The sequence below is a fragment of the Lasioglossum baleicum genome, chromosome 5 (genome assembly GCF_051020765.1).
Source record: "Lasioglossum baleicum chromosome 5, iyLasBale1, whole genome shotgun sequence".
NCBI classification, from domain to species: Eukaryota; Metazoa; Arthropoda; class Insecta; order Hymenoptera; family Halictidae; genus Lasioglossum; species Lasioglossum baleicum.
This window is the reverse complement of record NC_134933.1, coordinates 11,607,406-11,634,299: the sequence shown is the minus strand read 5'-3', so window position 1 is coordinate 11,634,299 and position 26,894 is coordinate 11,607,406. Positions and strand designations below refer to the sequence as shown.

General features: G+C 37.7%; 1 protein-coding gene across 10 annotated transcripts in view; it reads left to right on the top strand.

Moving 5' to 3' along the window:
• The first annotated feature begins 13,950 nt into the window (after positions 1–13,950).
• Positions 13,951–26,894, top strand: part of LOC143208627 (ADAMTS-like protein 4) — a 34,247-nt gene continuing 21,303 nt past the window's right edge. The window contains exons 1-3 of one of the 10 annotated variants that reach the window (XM_076423189.1): positions 13,951–14,319; positions 21,729–21,805; positions 22,177–22,512. In XM_076423189.1, the coding sequence (XP_076279304.1) occupies positions 22,453–22,512 (60 nt within the window). In that variant the 5' untranslated portion in view covers positions 13,951–14,319; positions 21,729–21,805; positions 22,177–22,452. The other 9 variants (XM_076423188.1, XM_076423193.1, XM_076423191.1 and 6 more) reach the window with 9 other exon arrangements.

Genomic DNA, 26,894 nt, shown 5'->3' with positions numbered 1-26,894 from the left:
AATATATTATATATATATATATATATATATATATATATATATATATATATACCAGTTACTTTTAAGGCTCGCTGGTTTAGTGTTAACACGAAAACTACCGAGCACTGAAAGCGATTAAAATGTTTTAGCTGATAAAAATGACAAGGCTCTATACAGTTAGATTTCGTGCAATTTCGTGAATCATTTTCCATGTAAGCAACGTGATAATTTTAATAATTATAAAATTAAAAATGTAAGACCGGTCATTTGATTCACGTCGAAAAGTTTCCGAAATGATGGAAGAAGCGTGACACATATAGTCTATTCTACGACTACCGTAAATTCAGTTTATCCGTATATTGAGTAGACGACGAATGCGACTATAAAATATGAAGCAGTGAAGTCTGCGGAATAAGCGCGCGGCTTGTTCAAAGTAAAACGATCAAACGCCCAAGGCTGCATTCAAGGTGTCGCCGGTTGTGTACTAGGGTTACATAAAAGCATAGACATATAGAGATAGACTGCGCCGTCTTATGGGCGAGTTGAAGCCCACAATGGCGGCGCGCGGTACAAAGAGTGAGAGAGAGAGCATTAGCCGGGGTCCATAGCGCTCTCTTTCCAATTGATGTATTTATTGATGTTTTATTTTTGTTTTTTGCCGCCATTGTGGGCTTCAGCGCTTCGTACAGGCCGCGCAGTCTATCTCTATATGTCTATGCATAAAAGTTACATACTTCGGCAATCACGTTGGCAAATAAAATAGACACGCGGTGGTTAACCCACGAATTTTATGCTTCATGCTCGAGTGAAATAATCGTCGGGTAATAACCGTAGCGCACTCGACGAGCACAATACAAATGTTGAAAAGTCATTTGTGTGGTGACGTTGATGAGAATGGTCGCGCGGTCACGCGATAATTAGTAGTTGCGTTTGTGCGGTCATGATTTGGTTTGTGGAACCGCAAGCGTTACGCTTCACGATGAATTTGAAAATGATTGCCATTGCGCGAAACTCCTTCGACGAAGTTATTGGGTCGTAAAGTGGAACAGGTCGCACGAAATGGTACATCGATGATTTAAAATTTAAAAAAAATTTGTTTCGTCAAATTTTCACTTCAATGCAATCTTGCATGTTTGCGGATGTTGCCAAATGTCTTCTATGACCACAGTGATATTAATTCTTGTATAATAAAAGTCATATTTTCACAATTTACACACAAATATATGTAGACATTTACATGTTTGTAGATGTTGCCGAAATGTCTTCTACGTATGTACATATGTATAACAAATGTGATATTAATTCTTCTATAATAAAAGTAATATTTTCACAATTTACACAACCATAGAAAAATATGTAGACACTCTCATGTTTGGGGATGTTGTCAAAATGTCTTCTACAACAAAAATGATATTAATTGTTATAACAAGACGATAGAAATGAAACGATGATCAGATACGCATGAAACAGTTCTCAGGCTAAACGTTCGAATAATTTATGGCACCCCTTTCTCTAATTGTTACCACATCTCTTGCCCAACAGCCAACAATACATAAATCCGTCCAGCGTGGAAACTATCCTTCCTGTGTCAAGAAGATATACTAACTGCGAAAGACCGCGATCGAAAGACATTTGCGCTTGGCCACGAACATCCATAAACAATCGGCAACCCGAGTGTTTTCTGGATACAATACCACTCTAATCGTACAATGATGTATCGCCAGGAGACTATCTACCCCTACAATTTTGCAACAAAAAAATTGCTTTCTCATCGACGACGTGGCATATTCCCGCGTTTCATTCGATAAATAACAGTAAGCTTGATAAACGTATTGTCGAACGTATTGGCGAATGTAACTCTTTCCCCCCTAGATACAACGAGCAACGATTGCGGATTCTTGCAAAACGCAACGCCGAAGGGACAATCGATAGCGCGGAATTCTCGAAGTCTTGATACTTGAGAGGAAATCGTATATTCGATCGACTGGGAAATTGTCACCAGCTCTGGGAACCGAGTGAACGCGAATTGATTCTCCTCCGTATGCGACGGATTAATGTCTATTAACGTCATGACGGTTACCCGTGTCTCGGCGCCATAAACTCGCGGCTCGATAAGATCGAATCGCGCAATAAATTAGTACAGTTACGGAAAATGGACACGGTCGATCGATGATCAGCCTGTGGGTAGGGAAAAATCGGCAGACCATGTGTCGTTAATGTACAAGCTACCGACGGTGTAGTGGTGAATTAGATACGGAATCGAGAATTAGTTGAAGTCAGATTAGAAGGCGGCACGCACCGACACAGAGAGATTAAAATTGAAATAAGTTACGTGGCTAGAGATTGAACGTACCCACTGCAAGATTCTTTTCGTTGCTATCGCTCGAATGTTTAACCTGCAGTTCTTATACAATAAATATTCCCAATGGGAAACTGGTCGTAGATAATTTGTCAACCGACGTGGAATATAATGTGAAGATGATAGCATTTTCTAACTGAGATCTAACTCATTTTGTTTTTAATGGAGTGTGCGAGTCCATTGGCGTTGAAACTGAACGTTCAAAGAAGAAAATGATCTGATACATTTTCTTAATGTACAAATAAATACGTAAAAATAATACATGAATGAATAAAAGTAACTCGATAAACTTACGAAAATTTGCTTCCACGTCCAACTGTGAATAATTGAAATAAAAAATTAACAGTCCGGTAGGACTATCTGAATTAACGTATAATGTATAGTAATGGTGTGTGTAATGGAGAAAGACAACGGAACGGAAATGAAAGAAATTTTGTCGCAATTAATTCCACAGACCAATGATAGCGTATCAAAGGTTACATTGAGTGCACAGCTATTTCATGTAGGACGTAGTTAAGTTTCCATGGGGAATCGGCACCCTCCGTTTCATTGCTGGAATGATGTAGCGTCTAGATTGAATCTAACGATTTCAGAACAGGTTAGTGGCAGTCGCGTTCAAACGATCGCAGCGAAAAGGACACTCTAAGCAGCAACGCCGCGGTATCGCATTAACGTTATCAGGTTGTTCAACTAAAATTATCACGATGCGTAATTTCTCAAAATAAGCTTCAACTGTTCCGTACATGGCTAATCGAGGAAGAACTACTTTCTTCCGTCGCGTCAAGTGGGAAGACATCATGAAGACATCATCTGTCGCTTCTGAAGTATCGAAATTAAATTAAATAGTAATGTTAAAATATGTAAAATTATTTAAACTGAATATTTTTCAGATCGCAGAATTTATTAAATAATTTTTATGATTGTAACGTCCATTGAAACATTTAATGTACCATCTTTTATGTTATTGTTATCATAAATTTATCCGAAAAAATTTGTACAATGCATAATGTTATTTATCACTCGAAGATTCAAAAAATTGATTTGTCACCTATTAATGGGGATACGGGAGAAGTCAGGAAGGAGATGCGAATGAGTTACGAAATCCTTAGGAGAAATGGTAGCAATTTATTCCAGATGTTTTATAATCTTTTTATAATATCTCGTACGGTGGTTTCCCAAGAATTACAGCCACTGATGAGATTAATCAATGTACTATCTACAGTGACTTTTGCACCAGAGTTGGCGGAATTCATACTAAGGCCTTATTCTGCCATGATCAATGAGCAGTGTCCTATAAATGAAGACAAATAGTTGTCACGAATGGAGGTCGAAAGTGGAAAACATAATGTGGAAGCTTAGACCTAATGATCGAGCCTGCAGAATCGGTCTTCTATTGCTCAAACATTTGACTTTTAAACAATGATCATGTGAGTGACAGTAACGTGAATCAACTGCAATTGTTTTAAACAGGGACCATAACTGTTATAATCAAAAAGAAAAAAAGTCATAGAATAACGAGTATTTCATCAACTAAAATCAAATTGGTTGTAAATAACGATTATAAATAACCGAAAATACTTTTTCTTGTTGGTAAATGTTATTGTTGAGAAAAATTCATTTCGATCACTTATAACAGTTATCAATGAGAGAAATTTATTTCGATCGCTCATAACAGTTATCGATGGGAGAAGTTCATCTCGGTCACTCATAACAGTTATCAGATAACAGTTCGATAACAGTTATCGAGGAGAATCAAATTTTTGGACACTAATAATTGTTATTTGTAACCAAAAAGTATAAAAATCGATATTTTTTAATAATTTAGTTCTCCTAATTTTTTTCTTTATATTTTGTGTACATTATCTTAAATTTTAATAATAATCAACTTTTTATTCATGATTTTTATCGTAGAAAATTTTAGAATAACTGTTATTTTTGCTCTCTGGTTTTAAATGATCGCCGAATTCAATTATCCGTTCAGCAAACCAACCTGTATTAATGCTATTTTATTATATTTTATTATTTTATTATATATAATTTTATTACTTTATTATATTTATATTAATCGTTTCTAGGAGAAACAACTACTTAGCACTTAAATAACTACAATAATTTCTATGAAACGTCTATTTTCATCATCAATATACTCACGCAACTTCTATTACGCACCGTCATCAAATTAAAGTCCCACAATTCAACCTGTCCGTTTTCAAAACAGCTAGCCATTCAAAGTTTCATAATTCTTTGTTCATAATTCAGCCTAACACTTTCTGACTTCACACTTCGCATTCCTGGCTTCGCACCAACATACCATTGACAGCGACCGTACATTGCATTATATGGTAGCCGCATAACAAACGTGATCGATCTCTAATATACATAGTCGCCTACCGACGACGTGAAGAACAATTGTCTTTTTTTTATTCTCGGCCGAGTGTGTCAGTACATTATTACACCAACACAGTGAACGGCTCACACGGTCGCTAATAAACAAACAATCGCCGATCTTGACTAGATTACTGTAAGAAAATTACTTGACACGTATATATGACCTCCCCTTTTATCTCACTCGATACCGCAGGGATATCTGATTCTTGCGCTACCAGCATTTTACAACTGGCCGCTGTAATTATCAACTGTGTACTTTACGTGGTCCTATGAGTTTGCTTTCACCGCGTGCTTTCGTTTTTACTTAATACGGCGTTCCACGTTCCTTTTTCTCCCTCGCGGCGCGGCAAAGGCGTGCTCAAACTCGCTCGGAACTAACTGATAAACCATTTACCGGATTTTCTAACTCTGCTTTCCTCCGACGACTCAGGGATGTACAGACTGATCCATATTATGGATCCATGAGAACCAGAGTGGCCAGATTATCTTGTGTCCCCGCTCTATCTTCCCCTTCTACCACGCCACTCCCCCCACCCTTCCACGGCCCGGTCACGTAACTTTTTCCCCTCGATTCGTGCTCTCTCTCCTCATCTGCCAATCACGATGAATACACTGCATTTATGACACAAATGAATAGCTTATTCTCATTATTAGAAATATTAAAATTATAAATATCGTCTTTTGAGAAATTTTGTTAGTCAACTTCTCTATTCAAGTACATATTTAAATAATATTTTTAAAAATTTTCTTTTGATGATATTTCGTGTAGACACATTAGTAGACAGCGAATACTTCTGCATAATTTTCAGAAATGAAGCTGAATAAAAATGTATTTCTTATGTAGATAATTTTAATTGTTTGAAAATAATGTCTCCATATTTCTATATTTTTCTAACTTTTTTATTGTTTTAAGCAACAGCTATTCATTTAGTTTCATTAATTTTGATGTTCCGGGTAAAAATATAGCCACTTACAGCCGTCGGAGGGTTAAACTAAAATTTTGAGAGAAGCGGTGCATTAATCCCAGTAGTTGCAATAAAAATTACGTGAAATTGAAAAAAATATTCATGCTGACCAGCCTGCTCTTCAAGTACGACTGGACAGAGTATAGAAACATCGGAGCCGAGAGTGTGTTCGCGTTTCTCTCCCAGTCTTTCTTTCGCTCGTTCGCGAACGAACATATAGTATCTTCAGCCCCGATCTATTTGCCGAACCACTCCTATCGATGTATCACCGTGCACTCGACGCTGATGCAACTCTATTAACGACGCTAAATGGCGCTCTCGGCGTCGACGTCACAAAAGTGGCACATGCTCGAGGTTCACCAAGGTATTTGTGCTCGCTAAAATGCAGCATCCACGTGAAAGCGCCTACAGGAATTTTTCCTAAGATCGACTGCACGCCCGCTTCTATAAAGATTCAGGATGTGACGCAATCTTGGGTCCGGGTTATGGGTCAATCTCCTTCACTTTGATGAAAAGCCAAGAACAGCTCAGATTTCCGATTGGACCTGACCGTTTCGAGGCATTTTATAAATCAACGATTGATCTATAAAACATCCTTTACCCTATTTGGACCTGTTTGGTACAGGTCGTTATAAAAAATTTATTACCGTTGGTACTGACTTAAGTCTCCAATATGCTGGAGCCTACTACGAGCAGAGTTGTGTTGAATTACAATCAGAGTTGTAGTCCAACTCTGATTACAATTGAATTATCTCACGAATTATAATTACAAGGTAATTCATTTATTTTGTGATTCGAAATTCAGTCGCTTCATTCATTCTGTAATTTGTAATTCTGGTCTCTTGTTCAATTGGATTACAATGTAATTCGTTGCTACGATTGAAATACAATTACGAAGTACATTGAGTAATTATGAATGATAAATAAGAAGAATAAGAGGTGGAAAAAGAGAAAGATTATTATCAGCAACTCCTACATGCATTTATCTTTTAAAAGATTATGAATTACATTATGAAAGCGTAGTCGCGAGAGGAGAAAAACTACGGGGAAATATATTGCTTTGGAAAGTTTGGGAATTAACGTTAATGAGCCTCGGCTGACTTTCATTGGGGTTTTAACAGTTGAGTAATCACGAGTGCACATCGCAATAAACGCATGGTAATTGTTTGGACCGAGTACTACCTGTCTTTCTGCCACTTCCACCGGGTGTCATTGACTCGATGACACGATCCATCAGGATAATTAACGTTACATCACAATTGTTCCGTCGAGGCGACAACAATCGACGGATTTACATGGTGAATAATGAATGGAACAGGAAGAAACGGCGCCGGTCCACATTGGGCCGGTCGAATTCTCTCGCAAATAAAAACAAAAAGCATGCGCGTATCTGGCCAGGCGAATTTCAGTATCAATAATATTGCATCCCGATAGCGGAATACGAGATTTCACTTGGCGCCGATCATGCAAATACTAACAGCCCGAGCTCCTTTCGCTAGTAAAGTTTTAATTAAGCGTCGCGACACACTCGTAAAATCGACAACGATTGACCAATAAACGCGCTAATCGCATACACATCCAACGACGTTTTGTACGCGAACCTACGAACTGAAAAATCTGCTAACGAGCGGAACGCTTCGACTGAGGTTATTCGAATCACTTTTACAAACATTCCCCGAGAGCCGCCCATTAATCAAGGATTACAATTTTTCAGCCTATAAGTAAATAGATTAGCTACGCCGCCGACGCCATTTATGGAACGAACCTGTTAGCTTCGTCTATAATCAGCAAGTCGAGAAGGACTGTCGTTCTTGAAACTTTTGCGCGAGTTTATGCGCGTGTGTTTTTTCTTTGCAAAGATTGTTGCTTCGAAACGTTCATATCTATGGTCGCTGTTGGGATTTCAACGTTTGAATGCCAGGGATGCCGCGAGGATCGAGACATTTACCGCCATTGCACACGTCTAGTAGCCGAGACTGCAGTTAATTGCCACAATTCACCTTGCGAGTCGCATAAATAGATTCTTTGTGCGGCCGGCCCGGCGACTTTTATCGGAGAACGTTTCAGAATATCTTGACGCGGCGTAGCGCCACGATCGCTCCAATTTTTCTATGATCCGCCGAGCGTTATTTATTAACGCGTGCAAATAAACGGGCAATTCATACGCGTTAATAACATCACCGGGCGTAATTCATCGCTAAAATCTGCTCCGCCGAACACTCGATCGCTCGCACACCGTTTAATATTAGGCGATGACCTAAACATCTAAGGTATTTCCAATCTGACGTGTCACTTTATTTTATAGTGACGTGGACCGGTGACATGCTTTTTCTGCCGAATATTAGATAATATTGTACAGTGCGTCAGAATTGCGTGTATCAGGTGTACGCAGATGTTTTAATCCCTTTCAATTCTCTCTGAAATTTAATTCTATCAGTAAACATTACCGAAAAATGTGTACTTTTTTTTTTTAGAAGTTTTATTAAGACTTTTTATGAAGAGTTATACAAATTTTTTGGTTCCCCTTAAATCCTCTAAAATGAGCCATCCTAATGCTGACGTTTTAGTCCCTTTCAATTATCTTTATTCCGTATTATAAAATATCTTTACAGCCCTTTGAAATTATACATATGTATCAGTTGTATGCAGATCACTGAAAATGGGAGCTGGATTTCCCCGACACCCCAGCAATATTGTACGAAACTTAAAATGTGTACAGTGTGTAAATATCACGGGAACTAGATTGTATAATCTTGTATCGTCCATTCGGAGTAACATCCGATGCGAAAGCACGTAATGCAGAAACGTTACGGGCACCGATTCAGAAAAACTTATTTGATCGCTTCGGGGCGTGGAAACGATCCGGAATAAGTATCTGCAATTTTCATAAACAGTCTGCTCACATTTTTCGCTTATCTGCTATAGTGATCGTGATTATGTTGCGGAGTTTATTGTGGGACACCTTGTATCCGTGAAAATAAAATGTTTTCCATGCTGTGAATTATCGTTCGAAGTATTTCGCATCATCCTTTCGTTTCAAACTTGTACAAGAATTTTACTAAATCTTATTCATGTAATCGTGTTCGAAGGTGTGATGGACATTTAGAAAGCAATAAACATTAATATCCACTGAAGTATCTATGACGCTTTAAACAATAATAATTCCTGAAGGGGAACGAAGGTGGAAACGATTCTTGCGGCATCATGCAAGGAAAAGTATGCTGAAAATATTCTAATTTGTAAAAATGCGGAACTATTTAATAACTTCGACGACTTTCATTAGTCTATTAAGGATTACTTATTTGTTAAATAACGAACTGTACGCTCTTCATTTAAAAAGTAAAACTTTTTAGGAATATTAAATAGGTTCGGCAGAGTTCACAAAAGAGAATTTTCTCGATTGTAAATCATATTCACAAAATTTTCATTTTTAAATGCTTGTTCTAATTAAAATTTTGATTAAATTCCATTATCGACATTTTCGGCACTTCTAAAGATTTAGAAAGCAATGTGGATGCATTAAATACCGACATGAGGCACGTGATCTTTTACTAAACGAACTAGATCGGCCACCCGGACCACTAGGGGAGAGTTTGGACCAATCGGACGTGAGGTTTACGAACGTGAGTGCGCTCGCGCGTTCGCCACCGACCAAGAGGATGATCAAATCGCGATATATTTATACAGCGCGCCGCGTAGACCAGAGGCTGATGAACGATGATGATATAACGAGAGAGAGATGCACTCCGGACGTCTTATAGGAATGCAGCAATTTACCGATATCAGCCAGACCGACGCGGCTAATTCTATCTGCGCGCCACTCGATAATTTGCCCGGCGGAAAATGATATCGGTGCCACTAAGAAATCGCTAATGACCGGCCGTTTTCGCAAGAACACCGGCGAACCCCGGCGATGTTGGTTCGCGGCACATTTCGCGGCTCAAATTCGATCGAATCAGAGCGAATTAGATCGACAGTGTGTCGAGATACATACCTGATTACTGGCTACCTCGTGGCGCGCTGGTCGAACCAGATATGTCTAATAAAGAGATTTATTCAACCATGTCGCATAATTTTGCCCTGGATTAGGGTGTAATTGGATCAATGCTACCGATTCTCCGACGTAATTATTGGTTATTTCGGCGCGTGGAAGGATGTGGTGGCGAGAAGTCTCGGTAGACAGGTTCTACGGCATTGATTTTATTTAATTAGTTTTCCGCGCGGTATAATAAACAGCTTAACCATAACAAAATATTCATTGCCTCGAGTCTGCGTAATTATTGGGAAGATGACAAACAATCGTAACTCACAGTCTGACTGCGAGTTCTTTTATTGTGGCTGCGGATTTTTATGTAATACAGAAATCCTCTGCGTTAATTCTTTTGTGTTAATGATTTCAATACATTCTTTAAACGTTTTTACTCTATATTGCATTTTAGCAGTACCCATTTTATAGTACACAATTTATATAACAGACAAAGCAGACGGGTTTAATAGAAATACGTGTATTAAACTATTTTGTTTAGCCATCTTCCTCTACATTATCTTGCACGTTTCTCGCGTCGGTCCCGCGCGAATTTCTTCGCGATTTACCAGACTACGAAAGCGCATAAAACGGTCAACAGAAACATTGTAGAAGGACTATAAATTAATTGCAGCCACTTCAAGTATACTACAAACACTCGGGATGATGTATTTCGATGTACCCAAGCAGGATTAGCTAATAAGTAACCTCGCAGAAGCAGAACACTGGAGGACTGGACCCCACGTGGAGAGAATATTGTTAGGTTAAAGTGGAAGATATGTTTACGCTAAATTCCGGACAAATAACGTTCATGAATTTTATGTAAAACAGAGACTGAAAAATGTCCGATATCCCTTGTGGTTTCGTAATGGCGGTAGCATCATAATGGAAGGTGGTGCGATCTTAATGTGCGTACGTGAGTCTAAGTAGTGTGAAATATTAGCATCATATTTCAGATTAATATCGCGTTACGTACATGACACTATGTCCGCGAAAAGTATCATTGGGTAGCAGGCATTGTAGTCGCTTCGATGACTGTTGTCATTAATAATGTTCGGAACACACGCGAAGATAATTCGATGTTTCCACGGTTTCGCTGATCATTGCGATATCGGTGGCCAATCATGCTAAGCAATTCAATATGAATTATGAGAACAATTCGATATCTCTCGGTATATTCAATTTTCATTGAGAATATTTTACACAACTCGCATTTTTGATATTTTTGTCCTGGTCGATTTATTCTTCATAAATTCTGACCGATTGTTTCAACACTTTCCAGTCAGTAAACATTTATGCAAAATGAAATTTCGGATGCACCATTTGCAAGGAAATTGAATATTCTTAAATTCTTATTTGGTATTCCCATTTATATTAAACAATACTGTTCATTTCGATGATCTCTACGTCGGTAGTTGGAATCGAATATTTAATTTCTCGATGATCACTGTTTATTTTGGAAATATCAATATTCCACATACTAACATTCTACGAGCACGTCGCACTAAAACTTTATGAAACAATAAAATTCAAACTACCTCGAATAGAATGTGTGGAAAAAAGAAACAGGACAGTTTAACGAAGTACTGTCGTGCCATATGCAAGATTGCCCAACACCGGAGTTTAACGTAAATATTTTACGCTATTCAGGATGCGTCTATAACTACGATTACGCGTTATATCCACGTTTCGTATCGTCGCGATCTTTTCTTGCGACCGGTTGCTCGGTATGTTCTCTTTTTCCTCTCGTAGCGGAGACTAACCACGTTGTATCGTCGAATCGTCGCTTCTGCGTTTCGTTCGATGCTACCAGGCATTAGAACTAGGCGGTGACATTAATTTTCGATATTATCCAACCATATTTATGGTCCCCAATTTAAATAGCGCGCTGGCAATAAATTACGACACGGAATAGAAGTTAGCACCATACGTTCAATGTATCGAAATAATTAAACTCTAGTTTCTCGTTTGCATGTCCGCCTCTACAAAAGATCGCTATTAATCATAGAAAATAAAACGAGATTTTCGGAAAAATTTCACCATGTCTGCAGATACTCGAGCTCTATTATTAGACAGCGGATTTTATGAATTTATAGCAAAAATGACTAGGTGTAATTTGGTAAAGTGAAAACACTAGAAGAATTTAAAAATACATACTCTTATATTATGTTCCACGTATTATGTATATTAAAAAGGAAAATAAATTTTTATATATCACTCTCGTCTGTTGCAATTCAGGGAGAACATTTTTATTTCGCATAAACATCCGCTGTCTATTTATTATAGATACTTGTTATTAACCCTTTGCAGTCGAAATTATTTTAACTCGAAAATTAAGGGTTTCTTCCTACCTAGAACAATTCCATTCTACATATATCATTCTTTTCATTTTATGGATATGAAAATGATATAATACCTCGTACGTAAATGTTTAGTAATTGATTAGATAGCAATATATTTAACTAGGCCCTCCGGGCGGGTTGCGCCCGACCACTGGCGGTATTCCTGAAAAAGTTGTTATAGCAGACAAAAAACGTGCACGAATCAGCTCCGAACCGGCCGATTATTTACAAGCACCCGACAACTTCAACCCCGACAGATAGACAACACGTGCGACAGACCTACCGAATCAGATCGATGGGATCATACATACGCACACATACTTTTCTATTTTATATACTATATATAATATAAAGACATATATGGAAGGAGAAGATAGAAGATACAAGATAGAAGATAGAAGATAGAAGATAGAAGAAGAAGATAGAAGATAGAAGATAGAAGATAGAAGATAGAAGATAGAAGATAGAAGATAGAAGATAGAAGATAGAAGATAGAAGATAGAAGATAATCTAAACAGGTGAATACGAGCAAATTTAAGAGCAAAATTATTACGAAAATTATTATGAGCAATAATTGTTAAATTATGATGATGAAATTTTGGACCTACGTTTGGACGTCCATGATTAGTGTCCAAGCAAAAAGTTCGTGTCCACACTGACGAAAGACGCGGATAAGCAGATAATGCATACTTCTGCGTTCGAGAATTGCTCGAGGTGGCATGGGTCTACGATATTTGGTTTCAGTGATGCACACGGTTTTAGTGGGTTCTGGATTATGAGCCTAAAATTAGTTAACCCTCCGGTTACCACCTAGCTCCACGAGTTTACAAAAAAGCAATCGCGAGCGGACGGTACAAACAAGCCTGTTAGAGCGACCGTGCATCCGCGTAAGCTCCTTTCGCGATAAACAACCATTATGAGGATCACTTAATACTCTGCTACTTTTACTCCTCGATCCTGCGTCAAATTGTCGCCGGCGTTCAGCATCCATTATCGAGAAAAAAATACACATGGAAAGGAGAAAGGCTGGTCTTACTCTTTGATTTCTTACTCTTTGTCCCGGGAAAAAATACCGAACGGACGAAGTTAATCGTGCAGGTCCATTTTTAGAATTGATGGATTGTCCTTTGTGCTGGTTAGCATGCTCTCAGCTGAATTATTTAGATTGCCATAAATATTTCTCTGTTTTTCAAGTAAACAAACGGAACCTGAACGTAGCAGCCGATTGTCGAATAATTTTTATTTTATGTTTGTGGTGAGACTTAAATTTCAATTAGAAATTTTCATTTGAGAAAATCTCGTTGCATTTTATACACGTTTGTCATTTTTACGAAGTAATGTAAAATAAACGCTTTTTAGGTATGTAAAAGGTAAAGGGCACAAGAGAGGAGCGATAAGATAAAAATTCGAAAGATCGCGTTGCCAGGTGACGGAAGAAGCTGAAGCCTTCTAAAAATTTCCCAAGCCGATAGTAAGAAAAGGAGTCGAATAAAAATGTATAAAAGTTTATGGCAAAAATGAATAGGTGAAACACAAAATTGTAGGTTCTCTAAAAGAATTCCTTATTGTATTTCCGACTTATTAAAATCGTTCAAAAGAAGAAATGCATTTTCACTGTTCCTTACAATCACTTGGACAATTTTTATTTTAAAGATCTGCAGCTTAGTAATTATTTTTAATGAACGCAATGTGGAACAGAGACTTTTGGTGGTCCGTGCATGTAATACCAAAGGTAAAGGACACGTGGGAGCCACGATAAGATAGAAATTGGTAAGATCTCGTTGTCAGGTGACAGACGAAGCTGGAGCCTCCTAATGCTCCGCTCATAGAGCGCGCGAGACACACGAGGCTGTATAAAGTCGATCCTCCACCGACGGGAGCCGTCAGTTCGGCACGACACCTCTGTTTAGTACGACAGAGGAACTCGCCTCTCGGTTTTCTGTAACACGCAGCATGCCACCGTAGCATCACTTAAAAACCAAATAAACCAGTGCAGACCGTGAACGATTAAACAAATTTAACTACTTTCTTGTTTTCGTACACAGTAAGATCGAGTGTGTCCAACAAGTTGATACGAACACTGAGTGTAGGATAATTCGATATTCTGGGAAACTCGAAATTGTAGAACCGTTTCAGTTCCTTTCAGGGAATAGAAATCGAATCGCAGGTGGTACCATGTGACTGAGTGTTCATTGTTCATGAAACTATTGCACAGTTCTTGTTACATACTTGACTTACCGCTGAAGTGTAGTTCAAGTAAGAGTAGGTAGATATTGTGCTCACTAATTAAAGAATTGACAGAAATTATTTTAGACATGGCTCTAAAAATTGATATGATCTCGTAGATAACATTTCTTTGAATTTAGATTTACCGATTTTTATTGCAACCGATTTATAATTCCCTGTTAGTTCATTTGAATGAAACAGTTTTGATTCAAATGACATATTTGTTGTTATTAGACAGCAGCTGTTCATGCATTCGTGACAAAAATGTGTAGCTGTAATTTGGAACAGTAAAAACATAAGTAGAATTTGAAAATAAATTTTTATTTCACTTCAGTTTGTTGCAATTCTGATAGAAAATTTTACTAATTATTATTTAACCAATTTGAGAGATTTTATGGATAACAGCTCCTGACTATTTAAAAATATTGATAACAGTACACGTACTTGTACTGATATCATGATTCTAACATAAAAGTTGGAAAACAGTATAATTACTGGATTCCTGAATTTATGCATTTGCAACAAAAGTGAGCAAGCGTAATTTAAAACAGTGAAAATATTAAATGACTTTTAAAGTGTTAATATATTGTTTTCACCATCATTAAAATTATTAATGAAGAATATAATTTTATGTTTAGCTCCTGTGTCTTGCAATTGATGCACAAACTTTTTGTCTAATAATTAAATTTTTCTAAATATCAATGATAAACTGTCTAACACTGACTCGGCGACACGACAAGTTTTATTACTCGAGGTTGTTCCATAATCGTTGGAGAACATTACATTTCTAATTGTTGAAAGACTACTGGTAATTGTTTGATTACGACCCAGCAACAAGACCAGTTTTATTACTAACCAGCAGACATGTTTCATTCATGAAACACACCGTGTTTAGTGTTTTATGTTAGTACACATACCGAGTCTGATTGTTTAACGGAGAAATAAACGCAGGTAATAAGATACGCGGAAAGAAGTTAAACCTGTAAGAGAATTTTAATATTCCCCGGAACAATCGAGTGTCCGGTAACTTCTAAACGGTAGTTTATACCTGAGTGATCGTTCCAATAGATCGATCAGATGTCTTAATCTTTTTGTTCCTACAATGCGGTCGTGAGTTCGACGTATCAACAGTTCGTGCTACATTCTATGTTGGGAGAGCTGACACCTTTTTACAAGCCTTCTTCTAATTAACCCGAATGTCTTATTTGTCAACACCGACAACCAATTAAAAGTCGATGAAAGGTGTATCTAAAGATACCGGTGCACGTATACACTTGCTGACGGTTTTCTTTTTCTCCGTCAATGATTATGCTAAAAAATTCAGCATGACATTAAGATACGAGAGGAATGCGTCTGGTTGTACGATCACTCAGGAGTTCGATGCTTCTGAAAAACGTGGCATACCGGTGATATACATAGAGACGCCTATGACCGCCGAATCATGCGAGCCTCTTCGCTCTTGACCAGAGAGCTCGAACGTTTTTCTTCCTGATTGCTCCACTGAAGCTTTTTTTATCGGAATCCGCACGGAATAGCTTAATGCGACGCCTATCGCACAAATCTAAATTTACGCTCCCTTTGATCCGATCGAACACTATTCTCGTTCTCGAATGCAAGCGGCCTTGACTTTGTGCCCTTTCTGGCTTCCAGCTTTTCTGCAGTCTGAATTTGTACTAATTTGTGAAACTTCTACCTCTCACGAATTTTATTCGCTTCATTCAGTTTGTTATAAGTTATTCAATCCTTCTGAATGTCCATCCAGTACTTTCATTGCTAGTGTGTAACGTAGACTGCGGATCTTTATGCAAAATAAAGATGTTCTGCATGGATTGTGTGCAGCAAAAATAAAATAAAAATTGATTTCATCTCATCTCTCAACAACTTCGTTGCATTAAATACAAGATCACATTCTTCTGAAATTTTTCTAATCTTTTACTGTTTTATGAATTTATAGTAAAAATGAATGCATTCGAAAGAATTTTAATTGAAAGTAATGAAAGAGGGAATCAATTATAATTATTGGACTCCTTGGAATTTCTAAAAAATGTTCGACCTAGCAGAAAATAAAAAGATGAAACATTTCGAAACTTGCCAAAAAGACGAAATTGGATCTTGAATGAATCGTTTGACAAAAGGAATGAGAAAATAAAAAGTGGTAGAATGAAATCTTAATATTCCTCCTGCAATATTAAAATTTTCTATGAAATTATTTCAACCTCCTAAAATTTAATTTCAATAATATGTATGTTCCTCTAAGATTGGCACCGAAAAATCATTTCTGTAAATACAATGTCTAAGATCGGAAGGTAAAAGCGCGAATGGAGGAGCAACTTATAAGCCTAAGCGGCACGAGCATGGCTATCTACTTGATAAGTGCCCCATCGATTTAATTCGCGGGGGAATCGCATCTTCCCCAGCCGACCTTTTTGCGAACGCGTATTAATAGTTAGTAGGCGATCTCGGCAGGTCGATAATTGTAAAAATAAACGGTATCACCAGTATACATCGGTACTTACGTAAGTATAGAACTTTTCGAATGGTTCCATTCTTTCTGGTCTGTTTTCATTGCAATAAAGTAACCGGCTTTTGTAAACGTCGGCCGAGAGAGAGAGAGGTGAGAGAGAGAGAGAGAGAGAGAAAAAAAAATAGACCGCTTAACGAGCAATCAAAGCTTTCGCGGAAACTTCGGCGAAGCTTGTTTGCCCTATCCAAGTGTGAATTAGTGAATTCGGTGACGTCATTGTGAGCTGCAGTTACATAAACGGAGCTTGCACCGTAAGTAGGTTGCACATTCAATGCATTTGTAGATCGGAATTGCAATAAATATATAAAAATGTGAATTTATTTAAGCCTCGTTTCAATGCACACAAGTCGGTAACGAAGGTGACGAAAAGACCATTAGAAGAGGCTTCGTATATTTATACAAGACTTTGTCACGATGTAGAGACATTGATTAATTAATACACAGAACGTGGCTTGAAATATTACGCTATTAATGTATTCTATAATGTCTCGCATTCGAACGACATGGGAATAGCAACGAAACAGACGCCGCATAATTCATATAAGCGCATATAAGACTACTTATCACGCTCTTACTGCACACTTAACGGGCAATATTTATACGACGGTAACCTGTAATTAATATGCACGCTCGCCGGCACTTAATCTAATAAATAATCGGAGAATAATTTAATTACGTCCAGATCGCTGAATAACTGGCCGCGAATCTGACAAACCGTGTTTTCTGGATCGTTGAATATTTTACACGAACATTTTTTATCCCTGCGAAACTAATACAGAATTCTGCTTCAAAACAGCATTCAAGTTCCATAGCAAACATTTACATAATTGCCATTTATGTTTATGAACAATTAACTCATTACCGACCGGTGATTATTGCATAATTTTGAAAAATCTGTGATTTATGGCTAAACACGTTCATTGTGAACTAACAAGTCACCCTTAATAACGTCATCTAATACTTTCATTTAAGATTGTAATGTATAAGAAAATTTCTATACTCTCTTTTGGTATAGCACAATTATTGAAAATCCTATTAACCCCTTGCCTTCGATTTATTTTCCGGTTTCAGTAATCGTAATTTCCTAAAAGAGGAAAAAATTGATATAAATTGTATTCCTATATGTTCTCCAACAGCTGTATATTAATAAAACCAAAATAGAATTTTCTTTCCGTTTAAAGGAAATTATTAAGCAAGGGGTTAATAGGCTTTCGGTAGATAAAGTGTTAAGTTACTTTAAATGCTGTTACAAAACTCTGCTATACAGATGAACGTTTAATATTCCGTACCGCCGTCGTATTAAATGCTAATTCCGATCGGTCTTAAAATACAAGATAGATAAACAAGAACGCGGAAGCCGTAAGTTTCGCACGCCACAAGTAATTATGATTCCAAATCGTCATGTACTACAAATTGCACGCGGTCGGAGACAAGCTATCAATGCCTTTCATACAGTTTTATTTTTCTAAATGCCTGTGAAGAGTTGCATAATAATAACTTAGTCACCCAGTGATTACGTTTAATTAACCTCGCAATGATCTCGTTTACTTATTACCCTTCAGGCTTCATAAAGATGTCATTGCGTTCGTTAGTTATGCTCGCGCAACGTGTAATCGAATTTCACGCGATTCTAGTTTCAGAAAATGCGAGAGCTGGCCGATTTCTCGATTAAAACTGGCCTCATGATTTATTTATGCGATTCCCGCCGTTTTGTAACCCGCTGAAGTGAGCAAATGATCGATTGCTGGAACAAGAACAATGTGCAATTTGCTGATCATATCCGTCAAGTGTAACACTTTATCTAGCACCATAAAAGCTTAATGGTGAATGTGGAAAAAGGACGTTTTTTAGTTCTAGGTAAAGAAAACTTGAGTAATAGAATGAAGCACTTTGATGGAAGAGTAATTAGTAGACAGCGGATCTTTAAGCAATATAAAAATATTTTGCAATTATTGTGGGATGCAGGAATAACATAAAAAATGATTTCATCCCTTAAAGATTTTGTTACATTACAACATTCTTGAATTTTTTAAATCTTCTACTGTTTTATATTTCGTCCAACCAATTTCTTCGTAAATGCATAAAGATCCGCAGTTTAATAATTAGATAATTATAGGAAACATTATGTGATCGTGTAATGTGACGAATGTGGAAAATTGTCGTTTTATTTTTAGGGGAAATGAAAAATTTAGTAATGGAATGGAGACTAATTAGCAATTTCCACTTTGATGGAAGAGTAATTACATATTTATAGGAAATATGTGATCGCTTAATGGCCAATGTGTTAAATTCTCGTTTTAGTTCTAGGTAATTAAAAATTTAATAACGGAATGGAGTACTTTGATGTGGAAGATCAATTAGTTAATTATAGGAAATACTATATGATCGTGTGTTAATAATGCGTGTGAATACTGTAAATGTTACGAAGTGCATAAAGTCTGATTGATCCATTTCCTTGGAATTATTTTATTGATCATTCAAATAGATCTACTTGCTGTCGTTAGTTAATTTTTAAAACGTGTCTAATACGTAATAGACTTTGATACTTGTTTTACACGGAAAATAGGGATCGATCCTTCAGTTGAGAAGTAGCTTAATAATTTATTCAACTGCCGGCGTGCCGCAAGACACAGCGCAAAACGGAGCACATAAACAATAGATTGGAGTGGAGATAAAGGAACATTGGTAATTGAGATCGATCTAGTGGAACCCACCGACTGGCGCCACCGAAGAAAATCATTAGCTACGATTTCAAGCAGAACTTTCAACCGGCGCGTAATTTTAAATTAAAACGGCCGTGGAATGCGTCGGCAAAGAAAACGTTCTTCGCCGGTCTTTCAGCGAATAATTCTATGCAGGAGCGATTACGTTCGACAGGTCGACGCACGGCTAATATCGATCCTCGTGTAACACTCACTAACAACTGGAGCATGAAAGCATTATGTGCGTGCGTATACGTACACCAGCCCTCGATGACTCCAATAATATCTAATTTCCTTCTACGACGTATTATAAACAGTTTCTCACGATGTTAACGATTCCAATCGATCGCTCGGCCGAAATCGAACGCTATTACAACAGATACTCCATTGTATTAACGCGTTTAACTCTAACGGAACTAATCTTGTTTGGTAATACCTTTCTCCATTTAGATAACACGCAAATACAGAAAACGTGTCCGTACATAAATGAAAGATTTGTAAAGGAGACCCACGGCTGCAGCTTCGTTCACAAAAATGAGGACAAGACTTAAAAATAGTGGCCGATACGTCGCCTGCCTTGAGAGGCATTGAAAATATTATCCAAACCCCGGGCCGTGTATTTTTGCATCGAAGTGCATTCCTACGAAATACCGAATTAATAGATTTCTAAACAATCCCTGAAATATCAGTCTACAAAAATGCTTTCCTTTCTATTCTCGTTCTAAGTGATGCAGAAAGTAGAAAATTCATTCATTCATGTAAACGTCTTGCTTTACTTTGTATCATATTTAAAAATTTCAACTAGTGCTTATCTACATTAAAGCCTTGATCTAACGAAAACTATCGGGTCCGTGCTGTTTCTTAGATCCTGTAGTTCTGCTATGTCTTTGTGACCTCACCGACCGCGTGTGTAAACACGGACCGCGATTCAATTTGTCGCTTCGATTTATCTGCATTATTCATTTCTACACAATTATTGGTTTAACCCTTTGCACTCGAAGCTATTTTATCTCGAAAATTAAACATTTCTTCCGACCTAGAATAATTCCATTCTATTTGATTTTTAAAATTTTATGGATATGAAATTGATGTAATACCCCGTGCAATACTTAAGTGCTTTTGATTAGATACACCAACATATTTAATCACTAGACTTTCCCGATTTTATGCATTTATAACAAAAATGAACAAGTACAATTTAAAACAGTGAAAATATTAAATGATTTTGAGTGTTAATACATTGTTTTCATCAAATTAAAGTTATTAATGAAGAGTATAAATTTATATTTAGCTCCTGCATCTGACAATTGATGCACAAACTTTTTATTTTGCATAAACATCCGGAGTCTATTAATCACATATCTATGAAATATTGAAAATCGTTTTAAATCAAGAGTTCCATCAAGGTTTTCTCGTCCCAGCATGCTCTGTCTATCAGCACATACCGTACCCATGTTAAATTTGCTATCTCATCTTTATCATAAGCTCACACGACCACTGAAAACACCATTTTCGAGCCGAAGGCTGGGTAATTAGGCAATAAATCTTTGCTTATGGTTACTTCTTAAAGTCACATTCTTCTTTCTTAATTGAATAGTTCCGGCATGCGTCGCTATTGTACAATTTCCACGATGATTCACCTAACCACATACGAATAGTGAAATTATATGTCTCAATGGTGATCACGACAACAGAAAGATCCCGTGAACGAAATAACGAGGCTGGTATTCAAATCACGCGTATGCCTTCACTGTTTGATTTACACAGGCCATCATTAATCACTCAGGAGATTTTTCATCGGGCAGATATTGCAGGAAACAATATGTCACTAGTTACCCCGTGAGCAACATTTCCCTCTGAGACAGGGATTGGCTAATCTGTTTAGAAACCGGCGCTCTCGCTGCCTCGGCGCTTATTTCGTTGAAAGTAGCCTGTAATTTGAGCTAAGCATATCGATCACTCTTGTCGACACCCTGGTTTCATTGACCAATTCCAACGAAAGAAACCTGCCCCCTTCGTTCATCGAGGAAATCGTGTGCTCCCTGGACCGCGAATTAAAACGAGGATAACGGAAAATTGATAAAGATTGCCAATCGGACAACCTGATGTGTTATTCAGGTGTGCTAGCCAGTGGTCAAGAACTGTCAACGCATGTCAACGATTGGGAATATTTTTTCAATTGTCTTATCCGCACACTTTTCGTATAAACTTTTTCGTAGTTTTACATGAAAGCAGATCAAAGACGGAAATCTGGGTGCATCGAATCTCAATTTGATTTTGTAGTTGTAATTTTACAGTGAGCAGCCATTGAGAAATTTCAACCATGTTGAAATTAGACAATTTACAAGAGAAAAGCTAGAGAATTAATGGAAATCAATCATACAGATTTTGATTTAATTTCGTGGTTCTACTTAAAGTAAGCAATTCATTTTACACGAAAAGTGAAATTGCAGCCATGTTGAAATTAGAAAATTTACAAGAAAAAAATTGAAAAATGAATCGAGAAGGGGAAATGAATCAGTGGTTAATTAAAATTGTGATTTTTCGAAAATCTGAGTGCACACAGATCTTAATTTAATTTCGTGGTTGAAATAAATCAGTGGTCGATAAAAATTGCTATCATTCGCGAATATGTAGGTCCGCATAAATCTGATGAATGTTATTTAGGGAAGAAGCTGCCTTAAAATTCGGGAAATGAACGGCTGGTCGGGGCAAGAGTGAACGAGGAAAAAAGTGCGAGTGAAATGTGGAATGGTGATTTCGATGACAGTGGAAGGGACTGAAATAGAATTGGAGATCGTGGTGCAGTGGAAAAAACGATCGCCCGAGTTCGTGGGAAACGATGTGTATTTCGCGAATGGACCACGAAGCAGTTCACCGCGAAGAAGAAGACAACTGTTGAAGTCGTAGACGACGATGATGATGAGCCCACTCTGAAGCAGAATGCCAATCTTCTTCAAGATGAACCGAGCTCTCGTCTTCGTTCTATTGATATCTTTCACGGTAAGCTTCCAGTATGAAAATCCGAAACATTCGCGCACGATTTTCTGTGTCGGTCGAGACACTTCTGGGTCACCTCCAATTCGACTTGAACTTCAATGCCAACCTCGTAGATCAAATTAATGTGCAGTCGTGTACACGCGGCCGAACGGGAAAAAATGAGTGACCGCAAAGCGGCCTCTTTGAAGCTGGATTCAAAGGACACGCTTCTTTAAAGCGAATACGTCATCGAATTTTCTAAAGAACTTTTGTCCCGAGCGTCTCGAAAATTAGTCACGTTGAACGCTTTCGATTAGCGTAATGTTCAACGCTTTTCGATTTCAATTCAATATACTTTAGGTACTCACTTCATTTCGACGTTCATTCATCGAATGCGTCAATGACTTGTTGCGTAATCTGTCCATTACGATACTTCTTGTTTTAATGTTCGCTCTACATGCGACGAAAATAATAATGAACATTCAATCTTGAGATAAAATACAGTGAGAAGAGAGTGAAATACAGTAGAAAATAATCATTCACTTATCTGTAACATTGTTCTTCTATTGACTCAATTTTGCACAGCTTTTGAAAATTAGTATCTTTAATAAAAATTTTCGTTGTATATTTAATGGTAAAGTGTCGCTGTCAAATTAAACGGTTTATGTAATACGTCGAAAGGTTTCGAATCGATTGTACTTATCGATTAGTCCCCTTTCACATAATAACGATTGAAATAGAACTGAAAGTGAAACTTGTTTTCTTCTCATAAGAGGTGTAATACTACACCCTTACACGAGTTATGCGTGACATATATACATATGTACATATATGTATACGTGGAAATCATATTAATAACATGGACGTGAGCCGGCTCTTTTAGAAAACTTCAATAGGTAGCTGAGAAAAATGTAAGCAACCTGCGAGCACTATTAACTTACTTACTCTGAATTATGTGGTCATTATTACTCAATATTCTTTGTGAACTTTCCATTTTTATTATGTTCTGTTCTACTTTATTCGCTAATGATTCATGCCAGGTCTTGATCACTAGTCCATACTAGTAGTAACTTGATAGTGATTTATCCTGGTTAATTGTGAAAGAGTTGGATTGATGACTTTTACTTAAGAAACGTTATTTACTGCAATGGTCTAGAATATAAATTATATCAAATTATTGTGTAACATAACTGTTCGAATACTGAATGAAATTGATGATTCTTTCACGTCTCATGAATGATGAATAGAAAATGGAATCGAGCAAAAACTTTATTGAACATAAAAAGGCTGTTGAATATTTTGCTTAAAAAGAATGGAAGTGATGACATATTTACGTCTCATGAATAGACCATAAAAATTGCAATTAGTTGATTCATAAAAAATGGAGTCGAGCAGAAACTTTATTGAACATAAAAAGACTATTGAACTTTTTGAAACACTTACAAAGAATGGAATTGATGATTTTTTCACGTCTCATGAATAGACCATAAAAACTGTAATGAGTTGATTTATAAAAAAGATGAAGTCGAACACAAACTTTATTGCACATAAAAAGACTGTTGAATTTTTTGGAATACTTTTCTAAACATGCTATAAAATGGAAACATTGCGAGTGGTCTCGCAGACAGTCTGCAGCACTTAAGGGTTAAATATAAAGCAAATCGTCGAGTTTCTCTTATTTTCAACTGTTCAAAGTAACTCTTTAACCAATTTCGATAAAAAACGACTCCATTTCTCAGTTCCGACGGAAGCAGCAACGGTGGCTATCGTTCGCATGGTCCCGGAATATAGTAATTTATACGGTCCACGAAAATGGTTGCGTCTTGTCGTCATCCAAAGTGATTCGTTGAAAGACAAATTACTGGATATCTGGCGCCTCGTGCTTCAAGCCCGTCCCGTTCTTAGCACATGCTGAAAAGCACGAACACGAGGAGCCCTCTTCTTTTTTCTTCGGCTTTCTCCCCTCCCCTATTTTTTCGCTCTTCTCTTTTTTGGTCTCTGACTTTCTTCTCCTTCTTTTTTCGTTCGTACTCTCCGTCTCGGCCGTTCGAGAAAACCTGGGAGAGCCGAGAGAAGAGAGAAGAAGTGTCTCGCTCCCGGCGGCTTACCACCACACCGGCCCAATAAAAAGTGTTACACGGCCGTGTCTCGTTCGTGTCACCGTGATAAGAAACTCTTTTTGGGAGCATCCCTTTATCCGTGTGCGTCACCGAAGTTCGTCGGAAGAGCGTCGGTGTATTTTTTCCCTTGACACTATCGGGATCGGTAACGTGTGGGAGTTATCCCCGAAGATTCCCTCGGGCACCGAACGCAGCGTCTCGAACGGATTCCTCAGCGTTGTTCTGCTTGTAAATGAATTTCCTCGGCAATAAAACGCTGCTCGTTTCGTTTCCCGTTCGAATTTATTGCTCATTCCGGGCCGCATGAGTGACGAAGTGAATCGACTATTTGTTTAACTTGTAGATTGGACGCTTCTTCGATATACCGTATTTGGGAGCGTGGTCCGAACTTGATGGGAATGAGCGAGGACTGTCTCGTGGGTGCTCCGAAGATGGCACAATTTATATCAAACTGTATAGAATTAAAGTACAGTATATTGAACGAGCCCTTTAACCGCTTGCCTTACAATTTATTTTACAAGCACAGTGATTAAAATTTAATTTGTTTATGGGGAAAAGAAAAATCTAGACGTCACGCAAAAAGATTTTGGGGGAAAATGATAGATTGTGAAAGTAAAGGCTTTAGGCTTCAAAATGAATTCAGGTTTATTTAAAAAAAATTTTAGAGAATTATGACTGTTGACAATTATTCGGAAGTTTAATGTCCGCGTACATTTTGGGCCACTGTATATTCGAGACAGAGTCGGTCTAATTCTCTAAAACGATAATGAAACGCGAGTTCCAACGAGCCTGAAGTGGCGCAGAACGCGTTCAACGAATCGGTGCCGCGTGTTCCGTAAATTCAGCAATGTTTACGCGTCAAGCCGTTAATGAATCGTCGCCGGGTATTCGTCATTACGTTAATCAGCGTTATTATTACCATTTGCAATGGCCTAATGAGGGGGTCACGTTGTCGCTGGCAAAAGGTAAATAGTCCTCGCGCATTCCTTAATGAATGCTTGTATTTTAAAATTACTCCGGGACATCGTGACTCCCAACCGTCTCTCGTTTAAACCGGTTTTTTTCGTGTCCATTAAGAACTATGAAGAATAAAATGGTGATCATATGGAACGTACGTCCCTGTAGAGATTCTGTCTTTCTCACGAAACTTGGGTGAATCCTCATGATGTTGCTATATCCGTTCAAAATGAAAGAACACGAGAAAATAATTTGGCGAAGGGTCGATAAAGGAAAAAAATTCAAAAAGAATGTCAACTGAAAAGGATCCATACTCCTTCGTGACAACGCCTGACCGCATGTTTCGCAAATGACTCTGCATAAATGCCACGAACTGGGAACTTCACTTCGCCCAGTGTATTCTCCACGCTTTTTCTTCCACTGACTGCTATTATCTCGAGTATCGTAACAGGTCCTTTCAAAAGATTTTCGAAAGAAGAATTCATCACCACAAGGAATCAAGAATACTTCTTAAGACAAGGATAGACTTGTTTTCTGTCGTCACGATCTTGTAGATATCTTGTACATCAAGTTAGTACCCTACATTAATGTTTATTTTGCAAGCCACATATTTTTAATGATTTTATACAAGCCATGGGTAGATCCAGTCAAATACTTGCGCGTATCAATTTTCTCCTGCACATTCTTAAAAATACTGTTTGAAATGAACATTTTTCCTCTCATTGAGCCCAATATAAATAATACTTGAAACTGAATATTGGAAAAAGGAATCGCGTTTGCGCTGGCCGGCCGAGAGTCGATGACGTAGCCAGTGCGAGTCGAGGCAGGTTCGGACAGGCACCGGAGCCGATTCTACATCATCGACTCTCGGAGCACCAGTTGCCCGGCCTGTCCTATTAGATTGGCAACTAAGTTCGCGATCTCCACATTTTCTCAAACAAAGTCATTTATATATATTTTTGAAGCGCAAGTATTTTATATCAAATTAATCGAAAAATTCAGAGCTTTCCAAGTTTCCAACTTTCAATAAAAGAGATAGTGAATAGTGAAGAAATAGTGAATTACGAAATAAAAGGTCGCGAATTTAGTTGCCAACCTAATACATAGTAAAAGAATCTAAAATGTGCGAAAGGATCGATGTAGTCTTGTTCTTTGACCATTGGAAGAAACGCCTATTAATGACTATATTATACTCGACAGCAAAGGAAACATAAATGTTTAAAACGCAGAGGTTCGCCTTCGTGATTGCCCAATCGAATTGATCGACGGTGAAAGAAAAAAAAAAGAAGCAGAAGTTCTGGCCATTGGAAGAAACGTCTATTAATTACT